General features: G+C 35.4%; 1 protein-coding gene across 1 annotated transcript in view; it reads left to right on the forward strand.

The window, feature by feature from the left end:
* Positions 1-1,445: 1,445 nt before the first annotated feature.
* LOC107094109 (CUB and sushi domain-containing protein 3-like) overlaps positions 1,446-18,089 on the forward strand; it is a gene marked incomplete at its 5' end in the record, with an annotated part of 111,641 nt that continues 94,997 nt past the window's right edge. The window contains 6 exons of the mRNA XM_015389529.1: positions 1,446-1,655; positions 3,158-3,346; positions 4,526-4,703; positions 12,782-12,927; positions 13,436-13,516; positions 14,358-14,471. Coding sequence (XP_015245015.1) covers positions 1,446-1,655; positions 3,158-3,346; positions 4,526-4,703; positions 12,782-12,927; positions 13,436-13,516; positions 14,358-14,471 — 918 coding nt within the window. The remainder of the gene's footprint in view (positions 1,656-3,157; positions 3,347-4,525; positions 4,704-12,781; positions 12,928-13,435; positions 13,517-14,357; positions 14,472-18,089) is intronic.

Here is an 18,089-nt window from a genome sequence, read left to right on the forward strand (position 1 = left end):
AGCTGAACATCATAAAGGTTGTAATTGAAGCCTAAGTCATTAATAGAATGAAAAACAATTTAAAAATACCATAAATTCATATTTTAGGAAAGGACATGGCTGGAAATATATAAGCTCTGGCAAAAGAAAATATGTAGATACCAAATGTTGGTTATCCTGTGCTGCATAAAAGCAGATCATTTCCATATCTTCTGTGGAAATATGTGATCTGGTGTCTAAAGTGGAAGGATGGATGAAATACTTAAATATTTCTAATAGTAAGAAAGAAATTTCTTCCATAAGATTGCATATTCAAAAAATACATAGTACTGGAATGGATGGTTACATTATATAAGAAAACACAGATTTGACTTTGTTTAGGGTACAAGAATTGTTGGGCAGATTTTAGTTAGTTAGAAAGGAAAAGTAAGAAAACTAAACAGAATGAATACATTTTACCCGGTTTGTTGTTTACTTTTTTAATTATTTTATTGTTGTTTTCTTATTTTCATTGTTTCTTTATTGTTAAAATAGCTCTTGTTTGCTGACAGAACAATTTGTTATCTTATAGGTATGAATATTCAAGAACTTTTTCTGAACAAAGTGGTTACTATTAAGTGACTGTGTATATGTTTAGACTGTAAAATTATATATTGAAGGTCAATAAAGTATGCATTTAAAAAAAGCAACAATCAAACTTAGCTTTAACATATTTAAAAACAGAATAACTTAATATTGTCCCGAGAGTCCAAACTCATATGTCTTTGGTAAGCTTGTAGAAATACTGACTGCTGGTCCAAAACTGCAATAGGTCATTTATATCTATTTTCCAATAATATCATAATTTGATATCCTTACTACTATTACTCAGTTGTCCATTTACAGTACCTGATCGTTTGAAGTGGGGTTGGTTTAAAGCAGAATGCTTACCAATGCTGCAGGCTACATTTTCTGAATACTGTACTGGAAACAGTCAGGGTATTTTGTGGTCTACTAGCTTGATTGTAACCTGAAAGAATTGATAAATGAACATGATAAGTGAAATGTACCCCAAAGGCTCCAACACATCAAATACTTGAGTTTGTGGGCTGTAGCTCAAAGTATGTCAAAGTATGTTAGCCATTTGGTCTTGCAGTCTCACAGAACTGCATTAAACTGCAAATTATTATTTGATGAGCAAGCCTTCATGATTGAAATTTTACCTTAGAGCAAGTAATTTTAGCCTTTACTCGTCTAGAAAATTAGAGTGATTCAAGAGGAAGTCTTATTGGTCTGACAATATAAAATGTGTATAGCAAGAGACGTGATATCTTCTCTGTGTTTGCATGCAAAGAACTTCCATGCTGTCTCATTCTAGTAACAAAATACTCTTCTTAAATAACCTGAGCTAACATATTAGAACAATATAGCATATTTTTATTCACAATACCTCCCTTTGAGTTTAACTTCTCCATTTTGCACTTTAGGGATCCATCTGCAGTTTCTGAACTTCTCCACAGAGCCTGTTCATGACTATTTGGAGGTGCGCAGTGGGACCCTTGAGACGGGAACATTGATAGATCGTTTCAGCGGCCCAGTGGTGCCTAATTCTCTCTTTAGCACCACACATGAGACCACACTCTTCTTCCACAGTGACTATTCCCAGAACAAGCCTGGTTTCCACATTGTCTACCAGGGTAAGAACCAAAGATTGGTTGTCCTGAAATTGGTTTTGTTGTAGCAGCAGGTACAGTATAGGAGTAAATATCATAATTTAGAACAGACAAGAAAAAAAAAAAAAAACCTTTGAGAGAGGATATAAAATAATTAATAAAGTAAATTGAATCAGTTTTAATGTAATTTTAGAGCTAAAGATAAGTTTCTTGAGATTTAACATTTCACATGATATTTGAATTATTTTCCTGCTTTCAAGCTAATTTTAAATGAAATTATTAATAACACCCTACTCTAAACAGTAGGTTCAACCTACAATTCTTTTAAACATAATTTAATATGTTTTAAAGATAGTTATACAGTACAACATAAGTACTTGTCCTCTATAGAGTCCCCTACAGTACTTTTGACTTCCTGTGTACCTTTCCCATTTTATCACATCATAAGGCAGGGCAATACACTTCTGGGGGGATTTTTTTGCCTTCGCTTGAACCCCAGTCGGCCTCAGTAGATGGCCGCTCACACTGAGCCTGGTTCTGCTGGAGGTTTTTTCCTGTTGAAACTGAGTTTTTCCTCTCCACTGTCGCTACAAGCATGTTTGGTGGGTGGGATTGCTAAGGAGTCAATGAGTCAATGCAATCAGCTTGTTTTCCTTAGATAGAAATCTTTGAATCAATTTGACTGCATGATCTGGTTGAAATATCTCTGTAGGGTGCCTTGAGATGACATATGTTGTGAATTGCCTCTATATAAATAAACTGAATTGAATTTATGTGACAGTCCAACGGTATGTATGCAATTATTTGATTTTGTTTACAAATACATCTGAAAAGTGAGGTGCACCAAAAAAAATTTAAAAAAAAATCTGGTAAAAGGGAATTATTATGGAATAATGAACTCCAAAAAAGGCCATATTTATAAGCTATTTGTGTTTGGTAGAAAGATTTTCCAACCTAATCTCTGGATCCGTGCTGCTTCTTCAGAGTTTCTCTGAATCTATGGTCTGCTTCTCTGATTAATGTTCTTTCCTAGCCTTTCAGTTTCAGACGGCAATGATTTGGTAGTTGTTGCAGTTGCAGTTGTTTTTCCATTTTGGGATGACGGATTGAACAGCAGCCCCCTGAGTTTTAATCTTGGGACATTGTTGTTTTTATATACCGAATATACTTCATAAATAGATTCACTTACATACGTACAGGTGGACTCTATTTATAAATCAACTGCTTTCTGAATGCAATTGGCTGAACCATATTTTATAAAAGGAAATCAGATTAAACGGGGCATAACAATGTGCATTGTACATTTCAGATTTCCTTTTTTTATCTGTGAAAATATATATTTTTCCTACCACTTCAAAGTTACGCACTTGTTATTAGTAGTATAACATCATACATCATGCACTGATGTGTCTAGTGTTTATGTGATAGAAGTAATAAACTATGTGAATATTTTTTTTATTAAATAACATGTATTTGATGTGTTAAAATATTTTCTTACTAAGATTTGATGTGAACTATTTTTCCAGCATATGAGCTGCAGAGATGTCCAGATCCCCGGCCTTTTCGTAATGGCTTGGTGATTGGTCAAGACTACAGTGTGGGGATGACCATTTCTTTTGAGTGTCTCCAGGGATACACTCTTATTGGAGAGGCCTCCCTCACATGTTTGCATGGAGTAAGCAGAAACTGGAATCATCCCATCCCTAAATGTGATGGTGAGGGCCAGCTGTGGCTTACAAACATTATTTTGTTGTTTTATCTGCACTGCATCTCCTTGTATCAGACCCAGAAAGTATGTTCTTTAAATATGTTCAGTTTAAAAAAAAAAACATATATATGTTTTATATACATATTTATAAAAAAAAAAATATATATATATATATATATATATATATATATATATATATATACCTTTTCTTTTGAGTAACCTCTAATATAGAAGTTTAAACGTTATGTTTATGGATAAATGTTCAATAACCTTTAAAAACATTATATTGCTTTCACAGAAAGGGGCTTAAAAAGAACCATAGACTTAGATTTAGACTCAACTTTTTTTGGGATTTTAGTTTTTAGTTTTTGGGATTACTCCTTCAGGGAAATTCTAGTTCCAGTAGCTTATATAGAGTACAAAGAGAAAGTAAGATTCCCTTAAGATAAAAATACACAGACAATATAAAAAGAGTATATATTGTAGAAAAAAGCATTCAAAAAGTTTCAATCCCATATATACCTTTCTATCAGGAAGAACTTAAACAAAAACATTATTCAAACGTGATTTTAAGGTATTTTTTTTATGTCCACTGGTATTCATATTCTTTATTCCTTAAAGAAAAAAAGCTACTGACTAAGCAAAAAGTATTGCATTAGATAATATAGTAACGTGCTGAGCTATTCGCAAATCCTTTGATGACAAAAACTGAAATTGCCAGGATACCTTGTAAATTTAAAAAGACAATGCAGATTTCTCTCCACTCGGCAAGATATCTGTGATTAGATAAGGGAAGCAATACGGAACATTTTAGGTCAGCAAGTCCCCATTCTCCAGTGAATACTTCTGTTTCGCTTCCTTCATATCACACCTTGCAACTCCAAATGCCTTTTTCAGACCTTAGGGTAGTATTTTTAGCTTAGATCATGACAGAGGAGGTTTTATCTTCAAAGTTATTTGGGTTATCAAGTTGTCAGTGAGAAGAGCTTTTGCTTTGCAGTGGTATCTTATAGGTACACCCCCTCTCTATTGTCACAAGGAAAAAAAACAAACCATGCTTTTATGTTTTTTTTTTTTATCAACAGTAAGGGACAACACAGCTATAAAAGCAATTTTTTGAAACTTGAGGAAAAGAACAGCTTTCTTTTTCATATCGATCATCTTTAACCACCTTCTCTGTCTTCAGCTCTCTGTGGTGGAAACATAACATCCATGAATGGTACAATTTACTCCCCTGGACACCCCGCTGAGTACCCACACTTCCAGGACTGCATGTGGAGTGTCAGAGTACCTCCAGGCTACGGCATCTACATAAATTTCTCTGTCATCAATACTGAACCCATCTACGACTACATCACTGTTTGGTGAGTTAGATTTGTTTTGCTTAGTTTGAAATTATTCATTGTCATGCTTTGGCACACACAAGATGTTGTTTTCCATGTGCTGGCCTTACTGCCAAGGGCAAGGAATCCTTCTCATGTACTAGCAATGTTTATGAATTTTATGATCCATTCAAATAGATTTTTTACAATGCAGGTTAAGAATGTTACATTTCTTGAGAATGATGTTATCTTGAAGGTGAATGAGCTCATCCTCACTGCTTAGATATTCTGTGTCCTCTGTATAAACCACTTCAAGTGTCACATGATTGTTATTCTTGCAGTAAAAATTGTTTTGGCTCCTGTTCTGACATTTTATATCACTCCGACCTCTGTTTGCAACCTATCTGCAAAAAAAAAAAAACATCTATGCATCGTTGTTTGAATATTGTTCTGCTTTATTGGTAGGAATTATGTCTGCAAATAACTGGTACCTTTGTTTTAAAATTATTCAACATTTTTTTTTTTTTTTTTCATTTGTGGTATTCCTCAGGAAATATACCTTCAGAATAATAAATAAGAGAAAAAAACAGTTGGTCTAATAACATGCATAACATGCCTGTATGCAATAACAGCATCTGTCTGCTACATACATGACTTCTTTTAACCTTTATCTGAATTTTCAAGAACTCCCAATTCTACATTCAATTCTATCTAATGTAGCAGCAACAGCATAAGACATATATGCAACAATATAATCAGCAAAAATATAAACACTGACAAAAAGCAAGAAGACTCAGGTATTGAAAAATAGAAAACACAAGAATATGCAGAAAAAGAAAAAAAAGAAACGTAAAAACTAAATTTATTGGTAAAATGTGAAGTATTCATTTTAACATCTAGTTATAGTTGGCTTCAGGCTGCTGATTGGCTGCAGACAGGAACAGATGGTGAAGGGTCGTTGGATTATTATTCTGTTTTTTTTGCTGGAGAAATAGGAGATCACTATGACAAAGAAACTGAAATCATGGGAGAGCTGTGGATTATTTTGTAGTTTTAAAACTTTTTCTTTTTAAAACTTTATTTTATTATCAATTTATGTCATTATTTTATTTTGCCTTTCCCTCAGATGAATATGGAAATAAAAACAGCCCTTATGTGTAACAATGCAAACCTGGAAATTAAATATTCCTGTTATTGCAATGCAAGCTGTAATGTGGCACAGAAAGGATTCAGCGGTCGACAAAGTGCTAAGGCCAGAGGCCACTTGGACATGCTGTGCTCACAGCTTGTGATATGACACCCAGATTAATTGAGCCAACAACTATTCAAAGATTTTGACCTGCTTTGACATTTGTAGCCTCATTTTTTTCCTGCAGCTTCCCACAAGAGCGAATTATATTGTCATATGGAATGTTATTAACTTAGAGAATCTAAAGGGAATCTGAGTTCACTTGTCTCATCGAACTTACAAAACTTCTACTGTGCAGTGGATATATCGGTGGGTGTTGCATAAAAAGACAGAAATGTGTATCAGCACAAAAACTTCATGTTGGAGTCGCTCGGGATGTTTGTTGGTTTGTAGAAACTTCTGCTGATAACCGACAGCTGTACAGCAGTAAACAATGCTACCTCCCGTCTGTCGCTTCAGCAGCTGCCTTCCCTTCAGTGTTTCCCTCTTCCTTTACCTCCCTGTTGCCTGTCTGATGAGTAGGAAGCCTCAGGCAGTTATGGAGCTGTCCCCTTGGGTGATAAAAATAAAAAATGCATCACAGCATTCAGGTCACCATTCATGCTATATGAAAAAAGAACTACTGGTGCTACTGGTTTTTAATGAAAGGCTGCATAAATAATTCCTTCCCTGATGCCAGCATTTCATTTCCTTGCTCGAATGCAGCCTCCAATTTTGCTGACAACTCTCAAATGAAACTGACGTAAGCTTTTTTTTTTTTTCTAAGTACATAAGACATTACAGTCACACATACATGCAGGAAAAGCATTTGGTGTACGTCATTTTGCTGATCATGGCTTAAGTTGTCTGAAATTGCCAGGGATGAAATTGCTTTCACTGCTCAGCTTGAATAAATGAAAAATGATTGGTTCTCATTTGAATTACTACATCTGTTGTCAATAAAAAGTAATTTCTTCGTTGTTCTCAACCTACTGGCTTATAGGGGTTAAAGACCCTCCCACCATCATCGCTTTTCCCATTAGCGGAGGTGTCTCTGCTTCGCAATGAGCAGTTAATAAATGCTTTACTGGTCTCTCTTATTAGACCACAGCAATCCACCTACTCATTCAGCTATTCAACCAGGATCAGGGACAATCCTTTGTGTTAATAGAGGTTTTTGTTGCAGCTTAGACACAGGTAAATTTCCCCAAAGATTGAATTCGGAAAATCTTTTCAGATGAACATTAAGAAAAAACTTTTGAAATGTTCCTTCTTTTGTTTTCGGTTACATTTTTCAGCTGTTTGCAAGTTCTGGAGTATTTCTTAACATTTTACCAAAACACAAACTTTTACAATACTTATTAAGTTTCTCACTGTATTATTTCTTCCTTCTAGCTCTACCTGGGTGATCTTGCGGTTTATCTACAGAATACATAATTGAGGGTTTACCTCAGGTTTCCTCTCAGTCTGACTTGTCTGATGTACCCCCTTAGGGAAGAACCCCAGAGGCATCCTAATTAGATGTCTGCATTTCCTCGAGGAACTCTTTCCACAACAAGTGCTGAAGCAGCCTACTTTAAGTTCAGCACCAAAAAATGTGGCTTCCATGAGCTCCGCCTGATGCTAATTTCCAAATTCAGTTTTTCACCCTCACACGCCTGCATCTTCAATGCAGAATTTTGGTACCCTCTATCACTCAACTCGTAAAATTGTTTCAGGCTTATTTTGGAGCAAGATCTTTGCAGCCTTTTGAGCGTATTCATATACATTAAACTTTTTAGTATCTAGTAATGCAACAGTTTATAATCATAATCATAGTAATTTTATATTCCAGAATCTATAATTGTAAACTAAGCATCAACTGAAAACAGTCCACCTAATCAGCATTGCTGAGAAAGAACAAGTCAAGAGGCTTAAAGTTTTAGTGCAGGATTTTTGCGAATTTTTTGAAAGGCCCGCCCTCTCAAATAAAAAAAAAATAATGCACATGCACAACCCTGTATCTGCTCCCAAGAGGGGACCCCTTTGAACAAGTAAATTTTTCCTTGTCACTCATACAAGCTTACTTTCTAAAAGACGATTTTCAATGTTTCCACTAAGTCAGACTCACCACCAATAAGGGAAAATGGGGACGAGCACATAGCAGCCGTTGTGAAACCAAACACTGAGAGTTCCCAACTTTAGGCTAGATCAAGTTAGAGTTGCAGATTTGAATCAGCATTTGTTGAACCTGTTTTGTGAAACAGACCCCAGGTGCAACAAACTGTAAGTACAATAACAAATAACTGCACACCTCACAATTCTGTCCTTCTGGAGCCATCAGAAGTGCCAGAGTTGTCTAAAGCCATTAGTTAACCGGTTTGTTTTTCGTCATGAGACATGAGGGGGACCTGCCAAACTTGTGATAGATGGTACTGTAGTCAGATATGACCAAAATTAGACACACATTTTCCACCCTTAAACACTGCTGTTGGAGGAACTGAGATACCATTTAAGGGTGAGAAAAAAGATAGATGGAACAGAATAAGGGGCAATCCTAAGAGGGAAATAAAAGAGCTGCAGGAGTTGGTACATTTTCCTTAACAGCAGGAAAAAAACACTAAATTAGACTTGCAAATGCAAGTAACTTCCTAAAGGATCTAAAACATAAGTATGCCATTCTTTTATCTTTAGTTTTACTGAAGTCTCTTAAAAACCATCTGTTATATTTTCCAGCATAAAGTAATAAACAGGTAAAAACGTTTAATGTCAAATGGGATAAAAACATAAAGAGTGTTGCAGATGAAAGATGAGTGCTGTTGGAATATTGTGGAGGAATCTTTGTTCATGGCTCTACATCTGTGGTCTTATGTCACACTTTGTGGTGGGTTCTAGGATGGCAGTGTTTAGTGTGTTGTGATCGAAGATAACCTGCAATGATGCTGCTACAACTTGTCCACTGATCAGCCAATAGGAAAGAAGTGGCTTCTGGGTATGCACCACATGAAGATCTAACAGGGATGATATATTCAAGGTGGGCTATTTCCAGGATTTTTATGATCCACAGAAGAGAAGCATGAGCAAAAACCATCAACCAGGATGTCAGATATTAGCTGAGAAATCATAGCAGTAACTGTGTAAACTGCTAAGTGATTAGCCTAAAGGATGTAAAGTTACCACATTTGCTGTGCCACACTTTAACATGAAAGAAACCTGATTATTACTGTGTGACATGTATCTACATAAAACACAGTAATACTTGTATTACATATTTATAAAATGACCCAATTCATCTACTATGAGAATCTGAATCACAGAACCTTTAGAACTACATATAGAGAGTTTTGACAAGAGGTGCAGGAGAGACTGCAGATTCTAAATGGTGTTCCCCATAAAAATGTACAAGCATTATATTTTTGGATTATTGAATCAATTCCTGGCATGGAGAGCCTGTCTTGCTCAAATCAGAGCAAACAGGAAACGACATGGAGCATCCGCCACAGGAGCAATGTCCATTTTTAGATTGCAGGCCAGTCAAAAACCCAAGAGCTTATACCTGTTCTCTGATGGTAGCCAATATCAAGACTAATAAATCATTTAACGTCACAACGTCAAATTTGTTGTTAGCAGATAGGACAAACAAAAAATGGTAAAAAACAAAACAAAAAAACGCTTCTTTATCAGTGTGTATGCTTCGCATCCATTTGTGCTGCTAGAGATGTCTGAGAGAAGTAGAATTTTAACGCTGTCGTGGCTGAGGAAGACACCAACCTGGGATGCTGGTTTACTGATTGAAATGCAAGGAGTAATATCTCATCCCTTATGGTGATATTACAAATTTATCTGCCTGCTGGATTACAGTTGCCTTTATATAAACAAAAGTAGCTGTTCAGCCACATCTTCAATCCCTAATCCTACCTAAAAAACCTGCAATCAAATAAGCTCAATACTAATTTGTCCAATAATCAATTAAAGACTTCTGCAGGATGAATATGGTCAAAGAAACGTTGACATCCGTCTTTTTATCAATGCATGTTTTTGTTTTCTTTGTATTTTTTTTAAGTTGAGCAAAATGTCCTTTAATGCGCAGCACATTAAATTGTATAAAGATTTGAGACAAGAGGTTAGAAAATATATACACCTGTCCAAATTATTTATCAGTCTTTATTTTGCCTACCATCAGAGAAGGGGAATAAAGTGTCACCAGTGACTCCCTAATCACACTGTTTACCGGGTCCAATTGGGTTCCATTTCAGGGTAAATTATTTTTATTTTAACTCCCATTGTGGCTTTTATTGACCCCTCGTGGCCACTGAAGGTTTAAGTATTTACAACATTCATTTCTTCTTCAACACTGTGATTGGCTGTTTGTGACTTTACGTTTTTTTTTTTTTTGTAAAGTTCATAGTTATGCGAGGGTCTTTTTAGATAACTCTATTGTATGAGATTAATAGAAACAAAAGCTTTTAATGTTTATTTGCTGTCAACAATTTAATCAGATTTTTCTTTAACAGCTATAATTAAAATATTTTTTTTCCAGTTTTCTTGCAGTTCATTTATAAAACTAGAGGCAGAACTGAAGTACTGTGTGTTTTGGAGAAACAAAAGTTGCTATAAAATCAAATTGTCCATGAAAAATAACCAGTTGGATTTTATATCGGCTGTGCCTGAATGTTCGCCCCAACCCTTAAATTACTAAAGAGGGGGTACTATATAGTGGACTTTATAATGCACCCTTTTCGGAGAGATGCTTTAAATAGCTGGATATGTCCTAACATATTTACCATTACTTAATGATGACATTTTTAAAATGCTGCCAACTGTTCGACCTCTTACCAACAACAATAGTTGTGGTATTCTTCAATAGTCTTGCTACATTCCTGCTTAGCCTTCAGAGGGAATTGGAAAGACAGTTCCTGGATCATTTCAGTTATCATAGAACCAAAACAGCTAAAAACACAGCATGACAACGAAACAAAACAGCCTGTGATTGCTAAAAGCCAAAAAACTTCCTGTAGATATTAGAAGATTAGTCCTCATGTCTCCGTAGAACATTTTCAGTTTTCTTTCTTTTGTAAAGCATATATGTGTTTACTCCAACTGTATGTATTTTTTAACATTTCACTAACCATTTCCACTGAAAATAGTCGACTCTGAGTTTTCCTCATAAAGTATCTTTACTCTAAAGCCAACGACGGAGCTACCCCTTAGACAGAGACCAAGGAAGAGCAAAAATAACAAAACTGGGAAATAAAAAAATTGTGATGAGAAGCTATGACTCAGGGAAGAGAACTCTATTCTTTTCTCTGTCGCCTGACTGCTTTATCCTCATTACTGACCAGTTTGATATTCTTTGTGTCTATTGACTGAATGATTTTGTATCACAGAGCACCACGGTCAAAGTTCACCATTATGCACAAGCCTCGAGTTGGTTGCATATTTTTTGTTCTGCACAATCCGAAACTGTTGTTGTACAAACAAATAAGTTAAAATGTATGCTACAATTTAGAAGTTTATATCTGATTCCACTGCACTTAATGATTCTGGACTAAATGTAATCCACATTTGTATTGGATTATCTCCTACTAACTAATGGCACATATTAAAGTAGCTGATGTAAAACTTTTATTTATTTTTATAGCATCTTTTTAGGCTGAAACCAGTTTGAATATGTCATCATTTGGACGACCAAGTCCAAGAGTAAATCCTCCTTATACAGTATATGAGAGATTATAAAAAGTCATGCTTTTTTTTTTTTTTTAAGTTGTAAAAATTAGAAAAATCTGATTTTGAATTACAAAAAAAGTGGTTAGATTACCTGGTCAAGCACATTGAACCATGTTAAATATTTTGCTCTTGTGTTTTATTTTATGTTTACCTCTCAATGACCAAGGACAATAACCTCTATGAACGACTCCTTGGCTACTGAGCCGGCCTTCAGGAATGGCACCGTTGCTTGAAAAGTGTCAAGTTTGTCCTTTGTTTATTCAACTGATCACAAAACTGCTTTATCTGCAATTATCCTGTCAGTGATGATAAACACTTTTCCTACATCAAAGCTTATGATATTGGCTCTGGTAAAGGCAAACTTGATAATTTTTTAAAAGAGCTTCCTTTCAGTTATGATTACAGAACACTAGAAAGAATTCCTTCTTGTTCACCACGAATACTAACCTGTAAGATGCAGGGTCTTTTTTTTTTTTAATGTCCTCATCTCATTGCACCATGAGGATCGGAACAACATAAGTCTCACCTTGCATACATCATCAGCCAAAGTTGAGCTTGCCCACCGTAGGGTTCTCTCATTATCTGAAAGTTTAGCCATCCATCCTTAATGATGATGGAGGATAAAGGCCTTCACAGTCTGTGGTCGTAACAAAATGTGTTTTCCTACTCCTACTGCTCTACTTCCAAAGGTGTTTTAAGATGAGCATGATCTGTTAAATTTTAGTTACTCTGGGTTTGTTGAGCTGAAAAAAATTTAGATGTTTGAACTTTGCCAGAAATCTTCCAACTGCTCTGCGTGTCTCTCAATTTAAGTCCGTCATAATTAATTGGTATTTTTTGAATGGTTAAATCCCTTTTTGTTATTGCCATATGTAATTGTTTTCCATTAAAATAGCAAATATGTTTTAAATCTAAGTGGATTTTTTGACTGCATGTTGTCATTTATTTTTTTTCTGTATATCTTCCCTTTTACAACTGCACTCTTCATCAATATGTATAATGACTAAAGGGTAGGGGGATCTTATTGCTTTACCTCCCTGTCAGCAAACAAATGGTAAACTTCTACTTTGACTGTGTTTGTAAAACGTCTCACAAACACTCAGAATTTATTGCTTATTCTACAGGATTCTTCAAGAGTGTTTGGGGATAAAAAGAGCTATTCTTTGATCCCAGCTGCTATTTTTACAGAAATATTTTCCATTCTTGCCATCCATTACCTCTTCTCATTTCTCTATCTCCATATCAGGGATGGACCCGACCAAAACTCACCTCAAATTGGCCAGTTCAGTGGTACCTCTGTGCAGGAAGGTGTGTCCACCACAGCCAATCAGGTCCTCATCAAGTTTCACAGCGACTTCAGCACCAGTGGCTTCTTCGAGCTTCATTATTATGGTAACCTTCCCTTTGAAACTAAGATTGCACTCCTGTATGAGCTTTTCATTTTATTGCTAAAATGTCTCATGTAGAAGTAAGCATACAAAAAAGCAGAAAAAGAACGTGCTTCTTTTTTTTTATATGTATTTGAAATTTTAATTTCCCTTTTTCTTTTTGCCATGTCACTCTTTTTATTGTATTGCTTCAAGTTATGTACAATAATAAATGATGGATGGCTCCTTATGCGTGTTTCTGTCCGTAATATAAAAGTGTCTTTTGAAGGGAAGTGGATTAATAATAAAATTCTCCCTTTTAGAGCTAAATTAGTTATAGTTTTTTTGATGATTACGCAGAGAGATAGGCAGCAATTGATAATCTAATCAGCTTTCAGCATAATGAGAGAGAAAAATGTGTGCAGCTGAATAGAAAATGTGCTTATGCTGTCTCTGTGCATTAGTCTCTCTCCTTGTTTGTGTTTTCTAGTGCCCATGTACCCTCTTGTGACTGTTTGTTCTCTCTCCTACAGCTTACCAACTGAGAACTTGTCAGCCACCCCCTCCTGTTGCCAATGCCACTATTCTAACCGATGATGACGAGTTTGAAATAGGTTTGTCTCATTTTATTTTGGTCGTTTAAAAGCCTGGGACAATGCATAATAGAATCAGCTTTTATTTCACAAAGGTGCGTCTGCATGGACAGCCAGGGGAAGATGAAACAGTAGCAGGCATGGACATAACAAACAGTTTTTGTCAAGAATTAATTTGTTCATTTTCCTGTTGGTGGGTTTGACAGTTTTGCATTTTATATCTTTCTTTTGTTGCCTTCCTTAATAATGTTGATGATCTGAAACTGTTTTTTTTTCTTTTTTATAGTTTATGTATCACCCCAGACCTGTTTATCTGCATTAATGAACAAAGGCAGATGTTTATTGTAGTCTTTGCCATCTTGCTCTATCGCCAGTGTCTATGCATCCTTCTCTCTGTTCATCCTTTTAAGTGTTCTCATCTATTCATGCTTTATGCATTAAAATATTAGTTTGAAGGCAGGGCTAATTAGATGTACTTATAAGCTGTTTGTGTTTTCAGTGTTCAGAAGTAATTAGTAAAGTGAAGTGGAAGTCATGTGGCCAGTGGCTGCCTCACTTTCAGCCTTTGAATTTGTGTGTAGTTTTATTTTTTAGGGTGTGCTGGTGTGCGAGTTTATGGCTGTGTAATTTAATGAATTGCCTTAAGTTCTAAGGGATGTCAATCTTCATTAAGAAATGTGCAGCTGATTACTTTTTCAAGTGGTGTTGCTAAGGAGTGTTACCAACATGGCTGGATGTGTGATTGTGTTGGTCATATGTTGGTGGCTGCACAAGTCAGTGAATTGATGGATCTGTTTCTCATGTCCACTTTTCACCTCTTGTGTTTTTGTTTGCATGATCGCTGTTATAAACGACCCTATAGGAGACATTATTCGGTACTCGTGCCAGCCAGGCTTCACCTTGGTGGGAAGTGAGATCCTGACTTGCCGTCTTGGAGAGAGGCTACAGATGGATGGGCTGCCACCAGTGTGCCAAGGTTTGTTTTGCACAAAATACGCTTCTTGGTCTATGGATATGTTTTCGGAAAGATGTGGACTGTTTTTAACATTTTGAACCTTTTAACCGTTTTTTTCCTGCGTATGTGTAATCATAATGTTATGAGTGAACTTGACACCACTTTTCCAAGGTTGGTTGCAGTCAGCAGCACTCACTGTTGATGCATCATTTAACAGACAGACAGCCAGAAGGCCGCCTTCCAGCTGTATCCCAGCGGCAAATCGGCTCTTCATAGGATAAGGATATGCAGTTTTTTTTGGAACAAAGCTCCCCCACTCTGTGTAAGAATCCACATCTGACTGCTGAGGATCAGATTGAAACCAATTAAATATCAACAGCTTTTAATAAAAACTTGGGAGTTTGATTTACTGCACTGAACTTGTCATCCCAGCATGGTTGGAACACAGATCTCAGGTTCATTAAAGAGCTAAAGGATAGAGAATCAACCATTTGAAACATATTTGATCATCTCTATATGTGATACCTGGTCTGACGTTTTTGGTTTTCTTCCTGTCTTTTTGCCTCTGAAAATATTCCATTGGGAATTAGGTGGATTTATGTTTTTACATGACTTGGCTCTCAAGTAAAGCCATACAACACTAAATTGTAAATTATTTTATTTACCACACTCATAAAATCTTGCACAAAACCAGGAAAGAGCCTGTTTAAGATAACAAAAACTGATAGCTTAAAAAAAAAAAAAAAGGTAAAAAATATATACAATTGTCACATCAGTTTGTAGTTTATTGGCTTACATGCAGAGTCACACGGAGAACCAGTGACTTTATCTTTTAGTTGCAAAAGTAACAACAATCTGAAAGCTGAGAACTGTCGAAGTCAGATAAACATTTCTGGTTGGTCTGAGGGGAGAAAGCAGACTGATCAGGAAGGAGTTGGTTGATGACAACTGATGACTGATTGATTTGCTTACTTGAGAGATGAAGGGGCAGTAGCATGGATCTGTAGGGGTTTGATTCAGCAGGCTTTGCAGGCTGTGCCCCAGAGGTCCAGGAGAATGTGAGAGAGATCCGAGAGTGTTGATACTGCAAGAAACGTCATGCTGGAGACGTTTCTTGCAAGGTGTGGTTAGGCAGGTGTGGGAAGTCAGAGAACTGCTGCACACAGGAAAGACTGTTTATATGAAGATTGGAGACAAACTGAGGTTCAAAGATATTCCTGGTTTAGGTCTTTGGCTGGAGTATCATCCTGTGTAATCATCCACCAAATAGAGATGATCCTTCACCTCCTTATAAACACGCTAGTCATCTTGATTGAGAATTGTTCTCTGGTGTGCAGCAACACTGGACGACCGAGCCACCAGCAAAGATCCTCTCTGTGACAGGAAGCTCACTCACAACAGAAAAACAGCAAAACCCCAAGTTAACAATAACTTCAATGCCATGCTAAATCATTGATATGCATTTTATGTTTACATCGTAATTACAAATTTTGCATTGTTAGGATATTATGGGTTAGACCAAGATAGACAGTAAACATGGAGGTGTAGCAATATGATCCAGTGCACTTGTTTTCAGACTGTCCTTAATTAGTTATAAGTTATTGTTAATTCATTAATTTTGTAGATTGATATTGTATTAGTAAGTTCTATATATAGAGTCTAGAAATAACCTGTTAAACAAAATAACCATTTAAAATGTACCTGTATTTAGTAATGCTAAGCAAGGCTTAAATACATATTGTATTATAATTTTTCATGGTATATTTAGGAGTCAAGACATTGTAATAGAAAGTTTGGTAAATACATTCTCTTTTGATATGAAGATATGCTTATATCATCATTGTAAGTAAAAAAAGCTAATTGAGCAGATTAGATAAAACGTTTTTAAATAATAAAACAATGTTTACATTTTTTATCAGATTTTCTTTTAGATGTTGACTAATATAACATATAAAACAGCTAAATCAAACTTTTGCATTTTAGAATTTGTGCCTATAATTTCTACATTTTGATTATTCAAGAAAAAAAAGGGATTTTTGCTATACATATTCAGGGATAACTAATATTTGATCATTTATTTCAATTTGATATTCAAAGACATTTTTTACCTCCATAATACGTTTTATAATACTCGCATTTTAAAATCCAATTTTGAAATATTAAATGGTTAATGTCATGTAACCATTTAGTCTTACCCTTTTGTTGATTTTAAAAGCATTTATTGATATTATTGTAATTAAACTTACCAGATTATTTTTTAGCTATTCTCAGACTGTTGCAAAACCTAAAAAATACAGTGTTAAAATGGAAATATGGAAACAATTAGAAGTTGTTTCCATATTTTATTTATTTTTTCATTTTCATTCTTGATTAACAGAAACTGAGGTTCCAGAGTTAAAATAATTTCATGACATCCAATTAAGTTTTTCAATCACCTCATATGTGGTTGATATAAAAAATAAATAAAAATACACTGAGAACCTCAAAAACTGCCTTATGAAACAAGACAAACCGGAATGTGATTCAAAATTGTAATTTAAATGTTAAAATATTAAAAAAAAAATTTGGAAAACATGTAAAAAAAAAAACGCTCAAATCTTAATTGAATTAATACAAATAGAGGAACCATCAGAACGAAGTATGTAGGAAAATTAAATGTTTATTGGATATAATAGAGGGATCTTTTTGGTAGAAATAAAGCTCTGCATCACCTCTCATGAGCGGGAAGAAATGAAATCCTGAAATAAAACTTTCTTTTTTTTTTTTTTTTACAAATGGCTGATGCTCTTGTTCAGCTGCATATAGTTTATTAAGTTTTAGGGGCAGAGACAGCTGAGCACACAGATGATGTTGAGAGAGCAATGAGTTTTTGAATGCACCACTGGGCGGAGTGTGAGAGCAGGCACGGAGCTAGGAAAACGCACAGACGGATTTGTGCATGAGCACAGCTGCTGGAGAAGAGTTTGTCAGATTTTAATAAGCACCAGACACATATTAAAGAAGCATGTGTGAGATTTACAAGCTAAACACTTGTTTTACTGATCTTTAGATTGGTAACTGTGTGCAAAAGTTTGTGGAACAAAAAACGAGGCAGCAGGTCCTTCTTGAACTGTATACCACCCCTAAATCTTTCACTTAGTACCGGACTGTCCCGGCTTACCTTCATCCCTGGGTAAAACTAATATCTGCATTTTAGCCAAAAGAGCTGCAATCGCATGAGAATTAAAGTTAACAGAATTTTACCTGCTTGTTTCTCAAAATACCAAAATCTGCCTGCTGAAGTAGTGGTACTTATGACAATAACCCACGCTTAGATTTAAGTGATAAAATTAACCTGCCAAATATAAACAGGTAATTTATGTTTAGACTTTCTTCCTAATACTTTGTTCTCTCATTGAATGTGTTCAAATAACCCATATGTGGTAAAAACACATGTATCATATTAAGAAAAAATGTTTTACAGGACTCCTTTTTTTAAGACTTCTGGCCAAAACTAAGCACTCCAACTGCTAAGGTAGTGCAGTGCACATTAAAATGGGTAGCGTCAGTAATAGACTTGTCTGTTTATATGTCAGATAACTACAGTACTCTTCTTTTTTGAGTATTTCCTAAAAACTGGCCTAGAGGATCACATTGGCA

Source organism: Cyprinodon variegatus, unplaced genomic scaffold (assembly GCF_000732505.1).
Source record: "Cyprinodon variegatus isolate N-32 unplaced genomic scaffold, C_variegatus-1.0 Scaffold464, whole genome shotgun sequence".
NCBI lineage: Eukaryota > Metazoa > Chordata > Actinopteri > Cyprinodontiformes > Cyprinodontidae > Cyprinodon > Cyprinodon variegatus.